A 21,387-nucleotide genomic window follows, 5' to 3' on the forward strand; every position below is an offset into this window, starting at 1 on the left:
GATTATACCATGTTAATTCACATTATGTAATAGCCACAGTATAGACATTTGGATCCCTCCTTTAGAAAAGTAAGATTGTCCTCCTACTACCAGCTATTTTTTACTTCTATGTATTCCTCAGCTGGTTTGCACTAATAGACTGGCACCCATACAGCCAACATTCAATTGAAAACCCAGTATTGTGACAAATGCCTCATACACTTACTTGATGGCATTTAATGGTCCAAATAAATTAAAGTTAACAGCAGATTATGTTCTAATCTTCATACCCATCTCATTTAACAAAGACACACTATAACATAACACATATTCCCCATAATCTTTCCCTCCATTGGTAATAATAGCTGTTACATATCTGTTCCTTGTTGATAACTACTCAGAATCGCATGTATGCCATCTGGTAATGAGAGCAATTCTTATGTTAGAACATGACTCTGGATGTGTTTGTATATTTATTTGAGAAAAACAACATATGTTTTAGGTGGTACTGATTACTGAGCATGCTGCCTGTACTAGCCTCTGTTTTGTTCATGATGACCTTAAAAAAATGTCTTGACCATGCATAATATTAAGAATACTTAAAGGGATACTTCAGGATTTAGCATTAAGCTTTGCATTAGTAGAAAACCTGTAGTATTTTCGAATTACCATGCTTTTCAACCTCATATCCCCCTGAGACAAGAGATTTATGTATTTTTTGTCTGGAAAAAATCCTCCGATGACGCAAAAATCGTCATTTTGCGTCATCGGAGGATTTTCTGGCCAGAGGCTAAAGACTACAGCCAGTAGAAGGAGCTGTTCCGCATGTGTTCAGCCCGCCCATAGAGGGTGGGATCTCACTCACAGAATGTACACAGTGTCAGCCTTTTGGAAGCTAAGCTAGCAGGCTCTTGTTCTGTGGAGAAAGCTGAATAGTAGGAGAAAGCTGAGTAAGTAGGGGTTACCATCCTCCTTTTCCCGGACTTGTCCGGCGGGCGAGATCGGTTAAAATGTCCGGGATTCAGCTTTTGCATTCTGCGGTCGCCATTCATTGTTTACATGCACACCTTTTGTTTAAATCTAACTGAATTCATTCCGATCGGTGAATCTGAATGTAGTGTTTACATGAACGCTAAACAAGTGATCGGTTGATGTGCGTTTTACCATTGCTAAGAAAATTCCCGCTCCTCCGTGAGAGATGGGAGACCCGGCGCGTCTCAGTAATGACGCCACCGGCCTCGCGCCGTTCTCCCGCGGCCGTCAGCCTCGTCCTGCTCGCCACAGTAAACATGATGAATGCCGACTGTAGAACGCAAAAGCCGAATCCCGGACATTTTGAACGGTCTCTAAATCCCTGGCAAACTCATCTTGTTGGCTAGCCTTGTTGTTTTCAACTGCGCACTCTTACCGGTAGGCGTGGCCTCCTAAGGCAGCGAAGCAAGTGCATTCTGGGAGTTGTTGTCTTTCATCCACATAAGCCAAAAATACATTTTCTGGCTTTTCTCAGTCTAGAAAGCTCCAAATTCAAAAATTTCTTCACATTTCTTCTACTTAAATTACCTATTTTAAATACACATTCATCTTCCCAGAGGTGAAGTATCCCTTTAATAAATGTGAAATTTACTGCAATGTCACCATCCTTTATACAACCGTATTCCTTTTTTCTCATGAAGCTTAAGTGCAATACGATATTCATAGCTTCCTCCGTGATTGCCAGCGTTACGATGATGCTTATTTTGTTCAAAGTAATGATGCCAGTTTCCATTTTCATCTGCTCCAAACCCAAATACACTCACCTGGAAAAGAAAAAAAATAATCATATAAATAAGTCGCAACCAAATAATGTGTGCCTTTAACAACAATGTGACCTCATTAGTATTCATATATATTTGTGAATATAAAGTGGACATTTACATTTGGAACCCTTTGTAAGAGTGTCAGAGGTTCAACCTTTTGGTGCTTTTCCACTACACAGTACCAGCTCGCCTCGACTCGACTCGGCTCTGTTTGGTTTTCCACTGTGTAAAAGTTGTACCTGTACCTGCTTCCAGGTACTTTTTTTCGTACCACCTCCGGCGAGGTTCTAAGCGAACTGAGGCGATACTAAAATGTGACGTGAAAACTCGGCAGACTGCTGATTGGTCAGAGAGAATCGTCACTATTCACTGCGTCATCATTGCACGCGCCAGACGGAGTATCCTGAATAAAAAACAGCAAAAACATCCAAAAACAGCATACACTCGATTTCCTCCATTGTCCTGTGTGTGGGTAGCGGGTGCCTCGCGTAGAAGATTAAGTCACGGCAGTTTCCTGCGGCGTCACTATGATGACCAGGTACTATTGTGGAGGTACTATCTGCAATGGAAAACGGAGCGAAATGCGAGCCGAGCCGAGGCGAGTCGAGTCGAGTCGAGTTGAGCTGGTACTGGTAATGGAAAAGCGCCATTTGACACAATCCCATAGCTGGACTGTCATTTAAGTTTGTCTGATATAGACTTAAACCGATATAAACCGATGATACCGGTATTGGCACTGATTGGATGCTAGGTGGCGCTAGCCCTACACATTAACGCAAGGTACTGTTTCTGAACTATGCACTGTATTTTTATTTGAACTAAAAATTTAATTGAAACTGAAAAAAGGGGGAACATTAAAAATTTACAAACTTAAATGGTTAGTTTAACCAAAGATGAAGGACACGTGCAGTGGGGTGTCAGAATATAGAGCGCCTGTGTGTCTTCTCCTTGGGTCCGGCATTATCTAAAACAGTTCTCAACTGGTTTGGCCATGGACCCACATCTTCCCATGTTCATGAAGCCGTGACCCAAATTTTTAGGAATTTGAACCAAGCATATTAATTACCCAAAATGAAGTTCCGTTCCTCTTTACGTAACATATACATACATTTTAAGAATATCATTAAGTCTGATGAATAACAGTACAAGGTAAGGCTATTAAATAATAGTCCCAAACTGGTTAATACACTGATTCCCAACCCTTGTCCTGGAGTACCTCCAACACTGCACATATTTGATGTCTCTCTCATCTGACACACCCATCTGAGGTCTTGGAGTCTTTACTAACTAGTTGATAGGTTGAATCAAGTGTGTTTGATTAGGAAGACATCTTGTGCAGCTCTGGGGGTATTCCAGAACTATAGAGTTTGAGTACCACTGAGTTCCTTCATATTTATTAATGCAATAAAGTTCATAAGTTGGTATGAGCAACCACAGTCATCAAAAATATATAGAAAAAAGTGAAAATAAAGTGGCATTTTGGAAACTACGGAAATGTCTCGGTTAGGTATGGTAAACCTCGTTCCCTGAAGGAGGGAACGGATACGTAATCATTCGTTCGTGACCGACGAATAGGAATCTCGCCAGAGAGCCAATGTACTTTGAGTGTAACTAAACGAGCCAATGAACATTGGCATGCAACGATTTGCAACAGCTGCTCTGCCTCGCAGAGAGGGTACATAATGAGCAGCAGGTGCATTGCATCTTCAGGTTTTCGCTGAGGAGTACAGGAGTTGTGGTGACGGAACGCACGTCTCCATTCCCTCCTTCAGGGAAAAAGGGTTACCATACGTAAACGAGACGTTCCCTATCAGTCGGTCACTCTCGACGTACATCATGACTGACGAACAGGAATCCCTACCAAATCGCCACAGCTGCTGCCCCCTTCCAGTGCCCTGTGAAAGCCTCCTGCCCCTTCTTGCCTGGAGGGATGATAGGAGAGGGCTTACACAGAGAGTGTCTGTCACTGTTGTTCCGTGGTAACCTATACGGTGATACTATTGGATAACACTGGGAAAGTGTGCTCTTTCCGTTAGGAAGGAGCATGCTGCGGAAGCCACGTTCTTCCCCGAAGGAGTTATGTGGAGATATACAAATGGACTAACCCAAAGGTTTTACTGCATATGAAATACTGGGGTGACTTAGCCCAAGGGAAAGACATGGGCTTTAGTTTATGAACAGCAATGGAAGAATCCACATATGGGATCCCTGCAGGGTCGCACATATGGCACCCAGCCTGCCCCCACAGGGCAGGGGGCGCGGGAAAAGGCTTGGTTGCGTTCTTGAACTACGCATTGCTGCCCGCTGGCAATAGAAGAGGCGAATGAGAGTGGTGAGGATTCTCTCCTCCCACTGCTCTCCGGGCCCTCTTCGGATCCAGAGATTTTTTTTTTCTCTGACCACAACCAGGGGAGAACAGCTCCACCCATCTCCGGGTGGTGTTGTCCTCTTGTGGCGGACACAGTAGAGGAGGCTGTGCCAGAGTTTTTTTTTTTGTTGTTGTTTTTTTTTTGCAGGGTACGACATCCTAGGCGACGAGTAGGCCCTAGGCCGGCCCACGAGGGACTCTGATGGCATGTCGGGGAAGCTCCTCAGTCTGCTACTGACTGCGGAGAACTGCTGGGCTCAGTCCTCTGGTTGCCAGGGTTGCTTCTGGACCAGCAAGGTGGACATCGTCTGGCCGAGGACCTGCGCAGTGACCTTGATCCCGGTTAGTCAACATGCGTAGCTCAACCCCGGCTCAAAACTACCCTTATGCATTAAGAGTGCCTTGGCCTCAAATGCAGGGTGGAGGTGGTCTGCGCACAGAGAGAAAGAAAACTTATGCAGATTTTTGCATTCCATATTTTTGGCACCAATATAGCTCCATACTGTCAAGTTTTCCAATGCACATCCGGTAAAAGACCCGGGAAAGCATGGCTGTCAACTCTGAATCTGAGTCAGCATAAGCACACCATTACAGTGGGAAGCTCAGCATCACCCTCATTTCCAGAGCATAACAGCCCTCTCTCCGATGCAGCGATTTTTGCCCGGCGGAGGCATTCGCTGATCTCTATCGTCTCCCAGAGTGTTGAGCAGACCTGCGGCTGTGCTTTTACACACACACCGCTTACACACAAGCGGTGACTGGCCAACAACAGAGGGGACTCAAGCTTTCTGGAGAAAAAAGAGTTGCGAATGGCATGTGATGACGTGGTCATGTTCCCATATGAAAACATGAACCACCCACGAACACAGTCTCAACACGTTTGCCCAGGCATGTGAGACCGTGATTGTGGCCATCAGTGAGGATAAGAAACGACTGCATCAAGAAACACACGGGTGGAATGTCATCTTTAGAATGATGGAACTCACACCCATGTAAGCTCTTTTAGGAGACTCGCTCTCTCAGTGCTGAGGCACACAGGGGAAAAGATTGCGGCAACACTGACAGGGAATTGCAGCCTGTAGTGTCCACTCACTCTCGTTGAAGGTGCAACTCTTATTAGCTGTGATAACAGCCTTTTAGTGTTCTAAGGCCCCATCCACACTACTGCGTTTTAGTTTAGAAACGGAGAATTAAAACGAATACGATCTCCGTCCACATCAGCGTTTTAGCTGCGTATTAGAATTGATCTCCGTCCACATTAAAACTCTATTAGAGGAAAATAAGCTGGTTTGATTGAATGATGGGTGTGGAAAAAGGATATAGGTTCATACGGGAATGGAATCTGTGTTGGATTTGACACTATAGTGTCTAACACTCTGGCTGGAAAGTGTAATTGGAATATATGAGAAGAGTCTTCCATTGGGAGTGTTCACTACCCAGATCACTACAGTGGATATTGAGACAGATAGAATGTCAATACAAGGAAGAAGAAGATGGATATTTGAAAAAGCATATTGGGAATAGTTTAAGTGGCAGCAATTGATTCAAATCAAGAAACTGAAAACTTGAATGAGAAAGTTTGTGCAACTATCCTCGTGGCAGCATTAGAACCAATATTGAAAAGCAGAGGGGAAATGACAAGGAAAGCTGTTCCACGGTGGACAGACAAGTGCAAAGCTGTGAGAGACAGAAATAATACTTAAATTTCTTAAAGGACACCTATTATGCTACTTTTATCAAGATGTAAAATAAGTCTTTGATGTCCCCAGAAGTTATGAAGTTGAAGCTCAAAATACCCCACAGATCATTATTTTATAGCATGTTAAAATTTCCACTTTTATTGGAGGTGAGCTTATTTGTGTGTGTCCCTTTAAATGCATACGAGCTGCTGCTCCTGGCCCTCATTCTAGAAGTGTGCGGAGCTTCAAAAGCTTGTGCTCCGGTGGTAACAAAACATGACAGTCTCACACAATGAAATGTCAGAAACTGTACTAGCAGTGTTAAGTTCGAACCGGTGTCGGGCAATGATGCCTACAGAGCCAGAGAATATACAGTATGCTGCATAGAGATAGAACAGGTATAGTTTAGTTTAATCACAGTTATAACATATGTTGTCACATTGCTTTTATCCACTACAAGTCTGTTGTAGTGTACCCTGTCCAAATGGTGGCCAAAACATTGCTAGTCAGTTTTATGAAGTTTATTGTACATCAAAGATGAGGCGACCATTTTCGCTCCAGAAAATCATTGTAGGAGTTGAATAAATCACAGTACAAGAAGTGTGCATTAAAGTCTTATCAATATACTCTCTTTCTCCCTTGTATTATCATCAACATACACAGCGAATAACACAAAACCACTTGTTACAACTAACAGTAAACAAATATATACAGACTTTATGCCTTTTCGGGGGGTGCTTAATAAACTAGAAAACATTATATCCGTAAAACAACTCATATGAACTGTAATAAAGTGCGCACTATTCCCTTTCATTACTGCCGTGACCAGTAGTTACTGATCCATCCTTGAGTAACAACTTTTTACCAAAGCCTGTGTTTTGTATTGTCCCTTTGTATTGACCCTCATTCACAGAGCAGTCTGGAATGAAATGATCTGTGCAGACATAAACGAATTTAGGTATATTTTGCACATTACCTTCAAAAATAAAATAAATTCACTGCGTCCTCAGTGGCTCGGATGATGGGAGAAAATTAAGACTCTTATGTTCACTCTTACATCCAACAACAGAACACCTGGATTGCTTACGAGACATTATCACTACAGCTGCTAGAGCGCAGAGAAAATGGCGGATAGCGCACAACTTGCTGAGGGTGGAATCTATGGTAATGCAGGACTGTCAGTCAGAGGCCGTGGGCAGGCCTGAGCAGCCTGATTTGTTTGGATTCAGAAAGATCAGGCTTATGGATCAGTAAAGTGGTTTTTAATAGAAATCAGGAAATAAACAGAGATAATCCAATAAACAGACGATGATAACTTCCAGGTAGTAACGTTAACACAAGACAAGGCACAGAAGCTAACTGAGGTTATAAATGTAAAATTCAGAGTTTCTCTCCATCACCTATACGAATGAACAATTTTGCTCTGCACCTCAATTTCTCATCAGGTTTTCTGTCCAATCAGACAGTCCAATCATGCTGTCTAGATAGAATATTAAGCATCTCACCTAAATTATAAAAATACACTAAATCTGTATCTAAGATCAGTCGCTTTTCACACATTTTCTCAAACGCAAATCACATGCACAATCTTGTGCAGTCCACAATGTATCCGACTCATTTAAATTTTAAACAGATTATTGTATTTTAAAGCACTATGGACGAGAACAAACATTAAAGGGGTGGTTGATTATGATTTCACTTTTCTAACTTTAGTTGGTGTGTAATGTTGCTGTTTGAGCATAAACAACATCTGCAAAGTTACAACGCTCAAAGTTCAAAGCAAAGGAAGATATTTGCTTTTAAAGAAATCGTTTTTTAAGGAGTACAACTACATGACATTCTTTCCGGGTTAGTGACATCACTAACCCTCAAATTTACATAAACCCCCATGAACACGCAGTCCATGTTGAGAAGAGGAAGAGTTGTTATAGTAGAGCACATTTGTGAGTATACTCAAGCTGTTGCATCCGTCTTTTCACATGCAATACAGTATGTAACACAAATGCAATGGCATGTCACTCTGTATGCATCTTACAACAGTTCCCACAGAAGTGATTGTATACTGTAGATTATCATGGCAGAATATGCTAATCAATGACTTGAAGATAGTTAACTCCACATCAGCAGCATAAATTCATCAACTAACCATTCAGAAACGTCCTGTTGCATTCTACATGTTGTCACTTCTTGAGTCTCTACGGTGGCCGAGAGAGCTCAACGTGCAGCAACTGAAGAAACCACATGCAAATAGAAAAAAAACACATGCAAATAGAAAAAAAAAACACCCGCAAATTAAGAAAACATCATCAGTCTCACAACACACGTGTGCTCCAAATAACACAACCAAATACAGAAACGCGCTGCAAAAGTTCACAACACAACCAAATACAGAAACACGCTGCAAATAGCAGACCACAACGGAAGTGTTTCTAGGGGAACCAGCAACGAAAGACACCGTAATTTCCTCATTATTTTCACCTGGGATGTTCCCATGACATCGAAGCACGGTGTCCATCAGCCAGTAGCACCTCAATGCAGTACAAAAGATCCGAGGGGAGGAGTCGGATCTCATATAAGGGGTGGAGATTGGTAGGTTTAGGGGTGGGTCTAGGGATCAGGGGGTGGAGTTGGGTAGGTTTAGGTATGTAAGGTGGGAGGAGTTGGATCTAGATCCGACTCCTCCCCCCGGATCTTTTGTACTGCATTGAGGACCATCTCCCATCAGCTGAATAGCTGTTCTTACGACAGAAACATAATGCTCTTAACATAACGTTTGCAAATAGTATTTTTTACAAAAAAGCTTTTAAAATATGCGTTTGTAACGGGGCGAACAAGACGTGAGGCGTGCGGCTCCATGTGCAAGCTTTTATTTATAAACATAGTAAACAGGCAAGGGTCAGACAACGGTAAACAGGTATGGTACGGGCAAGACACAAGAGAGATCCTAGGGCAAGCGTGGGTCTACGATCAGTGAACAATATCCAACAGGGCAAGGCAGAGAGATAATCCAGGTACACAAGCAATGAGGGGCAAACAGAGTCCGAAGGGCAAGCAAAGGGTTAATCCTGGAAACACAGGCAGATATCAAAACACGGTCAGGGCAGGGCAGGGCTTTTTCTCTATCTTTTTTATTTATTTTAGTTTTCGGCTCATTGTTCTTTTCTCATTTATATTCTTATGACATTGAACATATTGTTAATACATTTTGTATATTGTATACAAGTTGTATGTCATAAAAAAATGTAATCTCCGTATGTTTTGCAACAACAACAACAACAACAACAAAAAAGTTAAAAGAAATAAAATAAAATAAAGTAGACTTTTGAGCTGTAAGCACGTCGCAGCCGGGTTCGTCACTTATTTGGTTCCCCTGGAAACATTTCCGTTGTGGTCTGTGTTATTTGCAGCGTGTTTCTGTATTTGGTTGTGTTGTGAACTTTTGCAGAGCGTTTCTGTATTTGGTTGTGTTGTGAACTTTTGCAGCGCGTTTCTGTATTTGGTTGTGTTGTGAGTATTTGGAGCACACGTGTGTTGTGAAACTGATGAAGATGTTTTCATAATTTGTGGGTGTTTTTTTCTATTTGCATGTTTTTTTTTTGTTTTGTTTTTCTATTTACATGTGTTTTTTCTATTTGCATGTACTTTCTTCGGGTGCAGCGCATTGAGCTCTCTCGGCCATCGTAGTCTCTCCATCATTGTCCACACACACACACAAGATCTTAAAGCTCCGCCCTCTGTGCAAGGAGAAGCAGCTCATTTGCATTTAAAGGGACACACACAAGGGACAATTTTAACATATTTTATTTTGAGCTAAAACTTCACATACACACTCTGGGGACATCAGAGACTTATTTTACATCTTGTGAAAAGGGGCATTATACCACCCCTTTAAAAAATGGTTAGACCACCTCAGCATTACAAACAGCGCTGACATCATGCATTGTAAGTCATGTACCAGCCTTAATTACAAGTTTTTCAAACTATACATAATAGTTCAGTTTCATATTAAATCTAAATGGTGAATCTATTACACTTTATTTTTAAGACACCTTTTAAGACTTAGCTTTTAAATGTTGCTTTGTCAAGCTATGACGAGTATAATTTACTGCACACAGACTTATTCTCACTACCTCAATTATTTGTGTGTTATAACAAAGGCACTTTCTTTTAATATTCTATAATTTGATATTCTTTGAGTTTTACCTGGTCACAGATGTGCAAGGCAAATATAAGTGTAATAAAACCAGTGGATGGATATCTGCCATGTTTCTGCAGCCAGCGCTCTTGAATATATTTCAGAAAACCAGGATGGAGAATCATCACCTGAGGCCACAGAGAGAATTCACACCGGAAAAATTAGACAATCATTACATTTATGTGTTATTCAAATATAATATTCAAACATGTCTTGAGAGTGAATGCCTGATAGGTTGTTTTATTGGTTGGTAAATACACTTAAAGTGTAAGTTGCAGGTTAACCACCACAACCAATTAATGTGTAAATTAAGTGCTCAATATGTATATATGTAAAAATTTCTGTCTTAAAATGCGTTAAAATAACATTTATTGGGGTTTCTTCAAGGTAGCGCGTTTTTACAGCAACTGGGTGATGACGTCATAGAAGGAAGTTGCAACCATACTCTGCTAGACTCCAACTGTTTGTGGCTCGATTATGGAGAACGACTGGGGAGGTGGGAAACTAGTGTTGTCAAAATACCGGTACTATACTGAAAATGTGACGGTACCAGCATTTCTGTAGCACCGGGTATATTCGGTACCCAGTAATAGGCAGCTGCGTTAAGTCGCTTCCATGTTTATCTAAGCACGGGGCTCCAGACTAACTTTTATTACTATGAGCACTGTAGCCGATACCACGAGTGTCTGTGTATATTAAACTGCAGAAATACTATTTAAGTATTAACATTGCATGCTCTTTGTCTCTGTGTGAATGAATGGCGCAGACGCGCGGTGTCATTTACCACACACACACACACACACACACTGAAGCACGAGTGATGTGCGCGCTGTTTTCAGTCTAGCTGCTGCCAGTCACGATATGATGACATGATGAAATTCATCTCCAGAGCCACTCTGAGTCATTTTACCGTTTCATTTGAGAAAAACTATCGTCATATCATACACACACAGAAACTCAACGGTCTTCGCGGCAACCCGTCAAAATAAAAGTTCGGTTTAACTTTGCGTGCATGCTGCCTGAACCCGTTTGTTTTGCGAATAGCTTACTCTTATTTCAGGCAGGATCACGGTCCTCTTGAAGCCAGCACACATGATTATGTTTACAATTAAGTTATTTCAATATAACTGCTAGCCTACTTGCCATTAGACTACAGTAACTCTAGGCTTGGAGTTCCTTTTATGACGTCACGCCCAGCCTAGTGGAAGGGAGCGGGAGTGCTTAAAACCACTAAAAAAGTACCAACTTTTCATAATATTATATTCAGCATTTTGGTATGAAAAACATACAAAACAGTGGTGGGTGGTTCTTATCTTTATGTTTATTGCATTTTCTTCATGAAATTTTTTACCTGCAACTTACACTTTAACGAAATTATAAACGCAACACTTTTGTTTTTGCCTCCATTTTTCATGAGCTGAACTCAAAGATCTAAGACTTTTTCTAAGTACACAAAAGGCCTATTTCTCTCAAATATTGTTCACAAATCTTTCTAAATCTGTGTTAGTGAGCACTTCTCCTTTGGGGGAGACTGATATCAGCAGTATCTGGTGTGACACACCTCCTTCTCCTTCGCATAGAGTTGATCAGGTTGTTGATTGTGGCCTGTGGAATGTTGGTCCACTCCTCTTCAATGGCTGTGCGAAGTTGCTGGATATTGGCAGGACCTGGAACACGCTGTCGTTGTCAGAGTTCTGTCACATGCATTTGGGTTACATCTTGGGTTGGTGACAGAGCTCTGGCATTCCCGGTTTGTCATGTGTTTGTGTATAGTCTGGTTTGTTGTGAGCACATTGCTTGTCATATATTTCCTTGTGCCATGTGCTCTCCTGTCAATTGTCTAGCCCCTCCCATCTTGTTACCTGATCATTGATTAATTTGCCCCACCTGCTTTCCTCGTTACCCTCTTTTGTTTGCTTCCCTATTTAGTCTCCCTGTGTTTGCAGTCCTGTGCTGGTCCGTTGTCTATGTTCCCTCGTGTTCTTGTTTGATGCCATACACCTGTCTTGTTTTTCCCCACGGGGAGTTTTGGTTTGTGGTTTTGTTTAATAAAGATCCTGAGTTTCCTGCACATGAATCCTCGCTTCACTATTTACCATTCCGTGACAGTCGTATACGCTGATCCAGAGCATCCCAAACATGCTCAATGGGTTGCATGTCCGGTGATTATGCTGGCCATGCAAGAATTGGGATGATTTCAGCTTCCAGGAATTGTGTACAGATCCTTGCAACATGAGGTGATGGTCATGGATGAATGGCAAAACAATGGGCCTCAGGATCTCGTCATAGTATATCTGTGCATTCAAAATGCCATCAATAAAATGCACCAGTGTTCGTTGTCCATAACATATGCCCGGTGTTGGGGAGTATGGAATACATGTACCGGCGTTACGTATTCAGAATACAAATTATGAGTAACTATATTCCGTTACAGTTACAATTTAAATAGTTGGTATTTAGAATACAGTTACATTGTTGAAATCAACGGATTACATGACGATATTTCTCTGTTTCATGAGTTTATTCACTCTCTAAATAAATTAAGGCAACTCCATGCATTTCCTAGAAGCCCCAATATGAAAAAAAAAAAATGTGCAGTTTGCGTGATCAGTCACAAGTCACAACCAACCTTCTTTCAGCGTCTAAAGATTCCACCTCCAACCTGAAGAAGTATCTTAAATTATTATTTTTTATTATTATTATTATTAGCCAGGGGTAGTCGTCTGCTGTAGTTTTACTGGTCACCTTGCTATTTTATAGTTGTATCAGGTAGCTACCTGCTTAGTTGACGTGCGACTTTACATTCTCCTATGTGCTGATTTACTAGCCCCAGAGCCGTTGAAAGACTGACTAGCCCCATTTGACAAACTGTTTGAGTAGCCTTTGTTGTTACATTACCAAGAAGTAATGTAACATAATGTTGGTTTCTCAATATAACATTGTTTCATGTGGGTAAAATGATATTTGGTGGCGTAGTTTAAAACAATTATATTATTTTGCCATCATCACATTCAGCTTGAGTTTCTGTATTATTTCGATGGACCATTATTAGTGTGTCATTCCTAATGAAAGAACATTAATGTGAATATAGTCAGCTGTAACAATCTTGAAATTTTTTATGGAATGTTTCATATCATCCTTATGTTTTTATCCTGTAAGATCTGGGGCCTGTTTCAATAAGGAGGTTCAACCAACTCTGAGTTAAAACTTGAACTCTGAGTTGACTTACCCTGAGATAGGAAACTCTGAGTTTTCGGTTACAGAACAGCTGAAATGAGTTAGTTCAATTAACTCTGAGTTGACCTACTCTGAGTTAAGCGCGTGCACCACAACTATAAAAAGCCATTATCAATGGAGCGCAGATATTACGAGTCACCATGGCAACAGCGCCAAACAAAAAGAGGAATTAATGTTATACAGTGTTGAGTGTAATTAATTACCAAGTAATCTAAATATTGTGATTTAATTAAAGGGATAACTCTTAATTCTTCTGTAATTTAAAATAAAATCTGATGTAATTACATTAAATAGGCTACTGCATAGACTATAGAGGACAATTCTGTATAAAACAATAGTGGATTTAACATACATTTTTAAAAGGTATATTTTTTATGTAACCTTCTCCCTCTACGCACTTTGGTCAATTCAAGAATAGTTCATGCAATTGTATATTGTTTATTTGAAAGCATTAAAAGCGCAGTTTCTTGTCTCTCCTTGTATTGTTCAAGTGGTTGAGGTTGATATGGGATTTAGTAATTAGTAGACCAATACTTTCTAAAGATAGTAATTATTACATTAATCTAATTACACTGTTGAAGATAACATTGATAACTATTTTAGAGCAACTTACCCAACTGTTATAATATCAGAGGTGAAACTGGAAGAACAGTAGGCCTATGTTATTCAACCTAATTTTAATTTTCATGTGGAGCAATCCTGCAGGCATTAAAAGAACATGGCAGCAGCTGAAAATTAAATATAAAAACATAATTCAATCAGGTAAGGCTTGAGCATATCATGGGTGAAGGCTACCTGACTTTACAAACATTTGACATATTAAATAACTAAATAGCATCCTGTGTCTAGCAGTGTAGCAGCATTTTTGGCTGAGGGAATTCCAGGAGGGACTTCAGAGCCAGTCACTCCCAAAGATCCAAGGGCCTTCATAAAATGTAAGAGGTTTACATATGTGTTATTTTTTAGATAGGCTATTTTTGATATTTCCATTTATTTTACTTTGAGGTTGGGTTTTTTTGTTGGTCCTAACAGATTCTGATGGTAATATCTGTCTTTTGGAGCCTCCTGTCCCAACATAACCCCAGGCAGTTGTAAGTCACCTACTCAATACACCAGAAATTAAATAGTGTTATAAAGTGCACTCGACCAAATGCTCATCTTCACAGGACGATGAGGATAAATAGTTTCTGCTGCCACAGAGAGGCCTACAGAGGTAATGTTAATACACATCAATAATGATGTAATGATGTCTACACATCAAACAATCTACCCATTCAGATTTTTTCAAATTTTTATGTGGATAATCTAAGTTTAAATCTAAGTATAAACGGGTATTCTTATCTCTCCCCCCACCCAGAGTGTGGAAGAACAGCAGGAGGACGGTCCATCAACTTCTGTTGCACAGATGAACACATTTCAGTGATTTCCAGTAAATGCCACAGTTTAATTCTGTAGAATTTGTTTAGAACTACATTATGTAACTCTAATCTACTACTGTATTTTCAGTTGCCAGTTAAGGAGTTATATAGACTTCATCTTATTAAAAAAAACTGCAGTAAAAATAGCAATATTTTATTTATTAATAAAATATTAATTTTATTAATAAAAAATGACTGAAAGAATGAATGAGGTGTTTAAACGCCGCTTCCCCTTTAAAAAAGGGGAGGAGACCGATAGAAACTCTGGGTTTACCGAAGAAAACCTGCTCCCGACCAGGTTAGGTTCACAGAGTAAGTAACCATGGTAACTGACTCTGAGTATAAGTTACCTCTCTTTCAGAAACGGGCTTGACTTACTCTGCTTTGTCAGGTTTAACATACCTCCCATTCTGAAACAGAAAACTCAGAGTTTCCCTCATTTCAGGGTTAACATACTCAGAGTTTTCACTTAACCTCCTTTCTGAAACAGGCCCCAGGAAAAGGGTATGGGAAAATGCAGGTTTAATTCTGGTGCCTTTATTTAAAGGTGATAAGTTGAAACACTCATGCACTAAGTTGCTCAGTGAATTTTTTTTTAGATGTAATGCCAAATTCTGTACAGAAACATAATATTTTATTTGTCTATTTGTCTCTACAGCAAATTATAATATTTTGCACTTTCAGCGAGACTTGGGCCTAACACATTCAGCCAGCTGGAACAGAAAAACACACCGGAATAGGCCTGTTTAGTAAGCAGGATTTGATGGCCACATTCCTACACTTATAAAATGCAATTCAATGTGGAAGTAATCCAAGTATTCAGAATACGTTACTCAGATTGAGTAATGTAACGGAATACGTTACAAATTACATTTTTGGGCATGTATTCTGTATTCTGTAATAAAAAACGTTTTGAAAGTATCCTTCCCAACACTGCATACGCCTGCCCATACCATAACCCCACCGCCACCATAGGCCACTCGATCCACAACGTTGACATTAGCAAACCGCTCACCCACACGACGCCATACACGTTGTCTGCCATCTGCCCTGTACAGTGAAAACTGGGATTCAACCGTGAAGAGAAAACCTCTCCAAAGTGCCAGACACCATTGAATGTGAGCATTTGCCCACTCAAGTCGGTTACGATGACGAACTGCAGTCAGGTTGAGACCCCGATGAGGACGACGAGCATGCAGATGAGCTTCCCTGAGACGGTTTCTGACAGTTTGTGCAAAAATTCTTTAGTTATGCAAACCGATTGTTGCAGCAGCTGTCCGGGTGGCTGGTCTCAGACGATCTTGGAGGTGAAGATGCTGGACGTGGAGGTCCTGGGCTGGTGTGGTTACACGTGGTCTGCGGTTGTGAGACCGGTTGGATGTACTGCCAAATTCTCTGAAAAGCCTTTGGAGACGGCTTATGGTAGAGAAATGAACATTCAATTCACGTGCAACAGCTCTGGTAGACATTCCTGAAGTCAGCATGCCATTTGCACGCTCCCTCAAAACTTGCAACATCTGTGGCATTGTGCTGTCTAATCAGCATCTTGATATGCCCCACCTGTGAGGTGGATGGATTATCTCAGCAAAGGAGAAGTGCTCACTAACACAGATTTAGACAGATTTGTGAACAATATTTGAGAGAAATAGGCCTTTTGTGTACAAAAATTCTTAGATCTTTGAGTTCAGCTCATGAAAGATGAGGGCAAAATCAAGTGTTGTGTTCATAATTTTGTTCAGTGTATATTGAGGCACTGATTGACTGAGTGCTGCTACTCACCTTGTCCCTGTTTGCTTTTATTGTGGGGTTTACTGGAACATATGTTCTAAAAAAAAAAAAAAAAGGGGGAAAAATGCTATTATGACCAATTTTTAATTGCAAATTGCAATTGCAATGCTTCTAGGGCAAACTTCAAATACAATATGTAAATATATAAAGCTGGTCAACATAATTTTTTTTTTTAAAAACGAGGGAAAAAATCTACAGACTGAAGCAGCAGAGTGGACACTGTTGAAATAAAGTGATGTCTTTATGATGTCTAAAAGTCATGTAATACACTCACCGGCCATTATATTAGGTACACCTTTGCTAGTACCGGGTTGTACCCCCTTTTGCCTTTAGAACTGCCTTAATTCTTTGTGGCATAGATTCAACAAAGTGTTCCTCAGAACATTCCTCAGAAATTGTGGTCTATATTGACATTATAGCAACATGCAGTTGCTGCAGATTTGTTGGCTGCATATCCATGATGCAAATCTCCCGTTCCACCACATCCCAAAGGTGCTCTGTTGGATTGAGATCTGGGGACTGTGGAGGCCATTTGAGTACAGTGAACTCAATGTCATGTCCAAGAAACCTGTTGAGATGATTTGAGCTTTGTAGATTGGTGTGTTATCCTGCTGGAAGTAACCATCAGAAGATGGGTACACTTTGGTCATAAAGGGATGAACATGGTCAGAAACAATATTCAGGTAGGCTGTGGTGTTTAAACGAAGCTCACTTGGTACTAAAGGCCTAAAGTGTGCTAAGGAAATATCCCCCACACCATTACACCACCAACACCAGTCTGAACCATTTATACAAGGCAGGACATGCTTTCATGTTGTTTAGGCCAAATTCTGACCCTACAATCTGAATTCCGCAGCAGAAATCAAGACTCATCAGATCAGGCAACATTTTTCCAATCTTCAATTGTCCAATTTTGGTAAGCCATGTGAATTGTAGACTTAGTTTCCTGTTCTTTGCTGGCAAAAAAATGGTTTCACGTACCTACCCCGAAGTGACAAAATAAAATTCTGTATCAAAATTTATAAGGAAAGCCCAGTACTTTGTTTAGGCTTGGTTTGTAGGGAGTTACAAACCTGCGCACATATATTCAAACGCATATAACTATAGAACCGATTCTTAATGCGCATGTGAACGCCATCACCGTTTATCACAGGTTTGCGTTTAAAGTCTGTGTAGAGAGAATGGTGTCGTCTTAGCGTCCCCTATTTTAATAACAAATGATCGTTGCGACGGAAGCGAATCAATCAAAACTAACTTTAGCTGGAAAATAACTTTATTAAAGAACCGCTATAAAGCCAAAACAATATCTGTTACCTTAAATTATACGTTTATCTCTGTAAAGCTGCTTTGAAACAATCTACATTGTTAAAAGCGCTATATAAATGAAGATGACTTGACTTGACTTGACAAAAGGGGCACTTGGTATTGTCTTCTGCTGCTATAGCCCATCTGCTTCAAGGATTGACGTGTTGTGCGTTCATAGATGCTCTTCTGCATACCTGGGTTGTAACGAGTGGTTATTTGAGGGCCCTTTCACACCTACCTTGTTTGGTCCGGATTTTCGGACTTTTCAGTTTGATCGAATCAAAATTACAAGTGTGAAACCTCCCCCGGACCATGGTCCGGACCAAACAGACAAAATTTGGTCAGACGAAAAGAGGTAGTCTCGGTCCGGATCAAACTGAACAAAGGTTCGGTTCGTTTTTAGTGTGAAAGCATTTTCTGTATGGTTTGGACTTTCAGACCATTTACAGGAAGTTCCGGTGGTTCCCGCATAGCCTAAAGCAGTCTTCTCCTCCTTTCCTGCCGGCGACGATAAAATGTTTGCACAACGAGGACGTTCATTTGGCGAATTTGAACTAGCCTTGAGTATAGTTGGTGCTGCAGGTAGTAATGCCGTAATAATAACAGTATAGTGGCAACGATATCCGTCCGTTTACAAACCAATCAATGTCAAGATGCAGCCCACATAGATGTTGACGACAGGACGCAAGTATGTCATGTAAAGTTCTTTAGTGCGCTCGCATAATTGCAATGTGAAACCAAACCAAAACTAACCGAATGTATAAAATGTATCAAAACATGAACTTTGGTTCGGACCTTCATGCAGACTTTCAGGTGTGATAACGCCCTAAGTTACTGTTGCCTTTCTATCTGCTCAAACCAGTCTAGCCATTCTCCTCTGACCTCTGGCATCCACAAGGCATTTTCGCCCATAGTGTGTGAAAATCCCAGTAGATCAGCAGCTTCTGAAATACTCAGACCAGCCTGTCTGGCACCAACAACAACGGCACATTCAGAGTCACTTGGTACATATATCCCAGTCACTTTCTGGTTTACGGTGTGCGAACACTAGGTGTGCTTGTGCTGCCGCTTCCCGCTGGTATTCGTATTTTGTTTTTGCTTGACTTTCCTTTTGAACCCATCAGCTGATCTGCTGCGAGCCCTCTCTATTTGTATCCATCACCTCTCCGACATCTGATACAGTAAGTTACCACCACTCTCTATATCGTTTGTCCCAGCCATCATCAATTCCTTGGTATATAGTAGTTGGGTACCCTTACAAAAAATAAGTATACTTTAAGTTAATTTTATTAAGTTTACTTAAGTAAAGTTCAAGAATATATTTATGTATACTTTATGTAGTAAGTATACTAATATCAATGTATTAGATGATTCAATACTGACGTGAGATACTAGTAGTTTCAATACTACATGGGACTAAATATGCCCACTTTTTAGTGTATAAAAGTATACTTTTAAGTGTAAGAGTATAGCCTGGCAAGCCAGACCTACATCAAGATGTTAGGTCTGGAAACTCACCATAGTCACGGCTCAATCCGAGGGGCGGGATTAACGGCTGTGTTTCAAATTCTCTCTGCACGCAATAGGACAGCGCTTCAACCAACCAGAGCGTTTTCCCAACAGCGGAGCTTAGTTGATAGATTCAACTTTTGCCATATCTGGCCGGCAAAACGACGAACACATCTTCCTTTTTTTAAGAATGACTTAAGTGCCTTTCTTTGCTCTTTTCTCAAAGAAAAACTTAACTCCAAGTCCTCCAGAGTCGCGGCCAAAGCCGATTCGAAAGACCGTTGTTCTCCATCAGCAGCCGCCATTCTTTGTTTTCAAGTAGCAGCAGCCAGGTAACCGTCGCAATTGTCGTGTATGTTAAGCCCGCCCCCGCCTACTCTATACACAACGTGATTGGCCTGACCCAATCTGGGTTTTTGCAGCGAGAAGGTTTATTGAGAGTTGCTAGACTACCCTGGCTGCGAAATACATTTTGCTGCCGCTAGGGTGCGTCTAGATTTCTAGGCTAGTAAGAGTACACAACTAGTTTACAACTAACTTTTTAATTTGTACTGCAACTATACTACAAGTGAACTTATAGGTTTACTGACAGTTTACTAGTCAAATACGGCATATTTTAGTTTGTGAAAGTACACTTTGAAGTATACTCTCAGTAAACTACTATTTTAGTAGTTTTATGCAGCATAAATTTAAAGTGAACATAACATCATACTTATAGTTTTCGATATATTATTTTTGCACTTTAAAGGAGAACTCCGGTCAATTTTAACATTGAGCTCATTTTATTGTACATTTGGAGTGCTGTCAATACAGAGAACAACTACAAAAATCGGTGTTGCCTACACCGAGTTATTCTATTTTTAAAATTTGCACCCTGTTGACTTCAATGGGGCAAGTACTAAACCTGCTTTTAGGCTCTTAACATCCTTGATGTGTCATTACAAGTGCACAGAAAATGTGAGTGATTCCTTCTGAGTTAACACGAGTGGATCTGACTGCAGTAGATGTAAAAGATATGTATAAAAATGATGTTATTTAAGCCAGCGCAAATACCTGTTTACATCCTGTTTTTCGGTTGAAGTCCAAAGTAGTCGATTGCCGAGTTCACGCGCATAGGTTTATCACCTATTCTGTTCCTATTTAGGTATTAATTATTTATATTTTAAATATACCTTTAACTGTACTTTAACTCTTTCCCTTAAAAAAAAATAAAAATTCTAGCTTCATGCATCCCTCAATACACGAATGTTGGTAAGTTTCATAAAAAAAGCAACATTTTAAACAAAAAGTTGAGAAAATCACATTTTTTTAAAGACTACGTCCGGATGGGATTCAGAATGATGATCAAAACACAGATGGAGTACATCGAGTCCATCAAAGCTTCACAGTCATTTCCTCTTCATGGGTTCGACATTTCATTCGGTAAAATTAGGCAGTTTTGAGCTTATATGCTGTTCATTTGTTTGATGATCGCGTTAGCTTACATGTGCATAAGCAACGCTTCAATCACTTTTTTCTGCTTCTTCTTCATCTGTGTTTTGATCTGGATATTATGTACTATTTCAGAAGATGCGTAATAACCCCCCATACCGCATAACAGTGAAAACATGGATAGCTGGAAAATTCAGTGGAATGGCGGGGAAAGAGTAAAGTAGATTTGAAGAAAATGCCTATGTGCTCTACCAGTGGACTAGCCTACACAAAAATTCAGATATTCAGAATTTGGAACATATCTGTTTTCTTTATAAATCAATATTTTCAAACAGTGTAAGTTTATAAAACAGTATGTAAAACTATGTGAAAAAATATTTAATAGGCTACTCAATCCAAAGAGTAAACACAACTACAAGCCAAGTTAATTATACTTTTATGTAATCTTGAACAAAAGATTGAGTACAAGTAGGCCAAATATTTATTCAACTTTTATGTATAAGTCAAGAATACTTAAATGCAATTTTAAGTATATTTCTTAGAAGTACATAAAGTATATCTCTGAGTAGACTGAACGTATACTTTTTGATTTTAGTTTAAAAGAAGTATACTAATAGCACACTTGAATAAACTTCTTTTTATGTAAGGTTAGCCTATCTGTCTGTAGATTATATTATATTAT

The 21,387-nt window shown here is 40.2% G+C and overlaps 1 protein-coding gene across 1 annotated transcript in view; it reads right to left on the bottom strand.

Moving 5' to 3' along the window:
• Positions 1–1,610: 1,610 nt before the first annotated feature.
• Positions 1,611–21,387, bottom strand: part of st3gal1l3 (ST3 beta-galactoside alpha-2,3-sialyltransferase 1, like 3) — a gene marked incomplete at both ends in the record, with an annotated part of 149,949 nt that continues 130,172 nt past the window's right edge. Inside the window, 3 exons of the mRNA XM_081376219.1 lie at positions 1,611–1,775; positions 10,026–10,145; positions 16,452–16,497. Coding sequence (XP_081232345.1) covers positions 1,611–1,775; positions 10,026–10,145; positions 16,452–16,497 — 331 coding nt within the window. The remainder of the gene's footprint in view (positions 1,776–10,025; positions 10,146–16,451; positions 16,498–21,387) is intronic.

The sequence above is a fragment of the Scardinius erythrophthalmus genome (genome assembly GCF_964197995.2).
Source record: "Scardinius erythrophthalmus genome assembly, chromosome: 10".
In the NCBI taxonomy this organism is placed as follows: Eukaryota; Metazoa; Chordata; class Actinopteri; order Cypriniformes; family Leuciscidae; genus Scardinius; species Scardinius erythrophthalmus.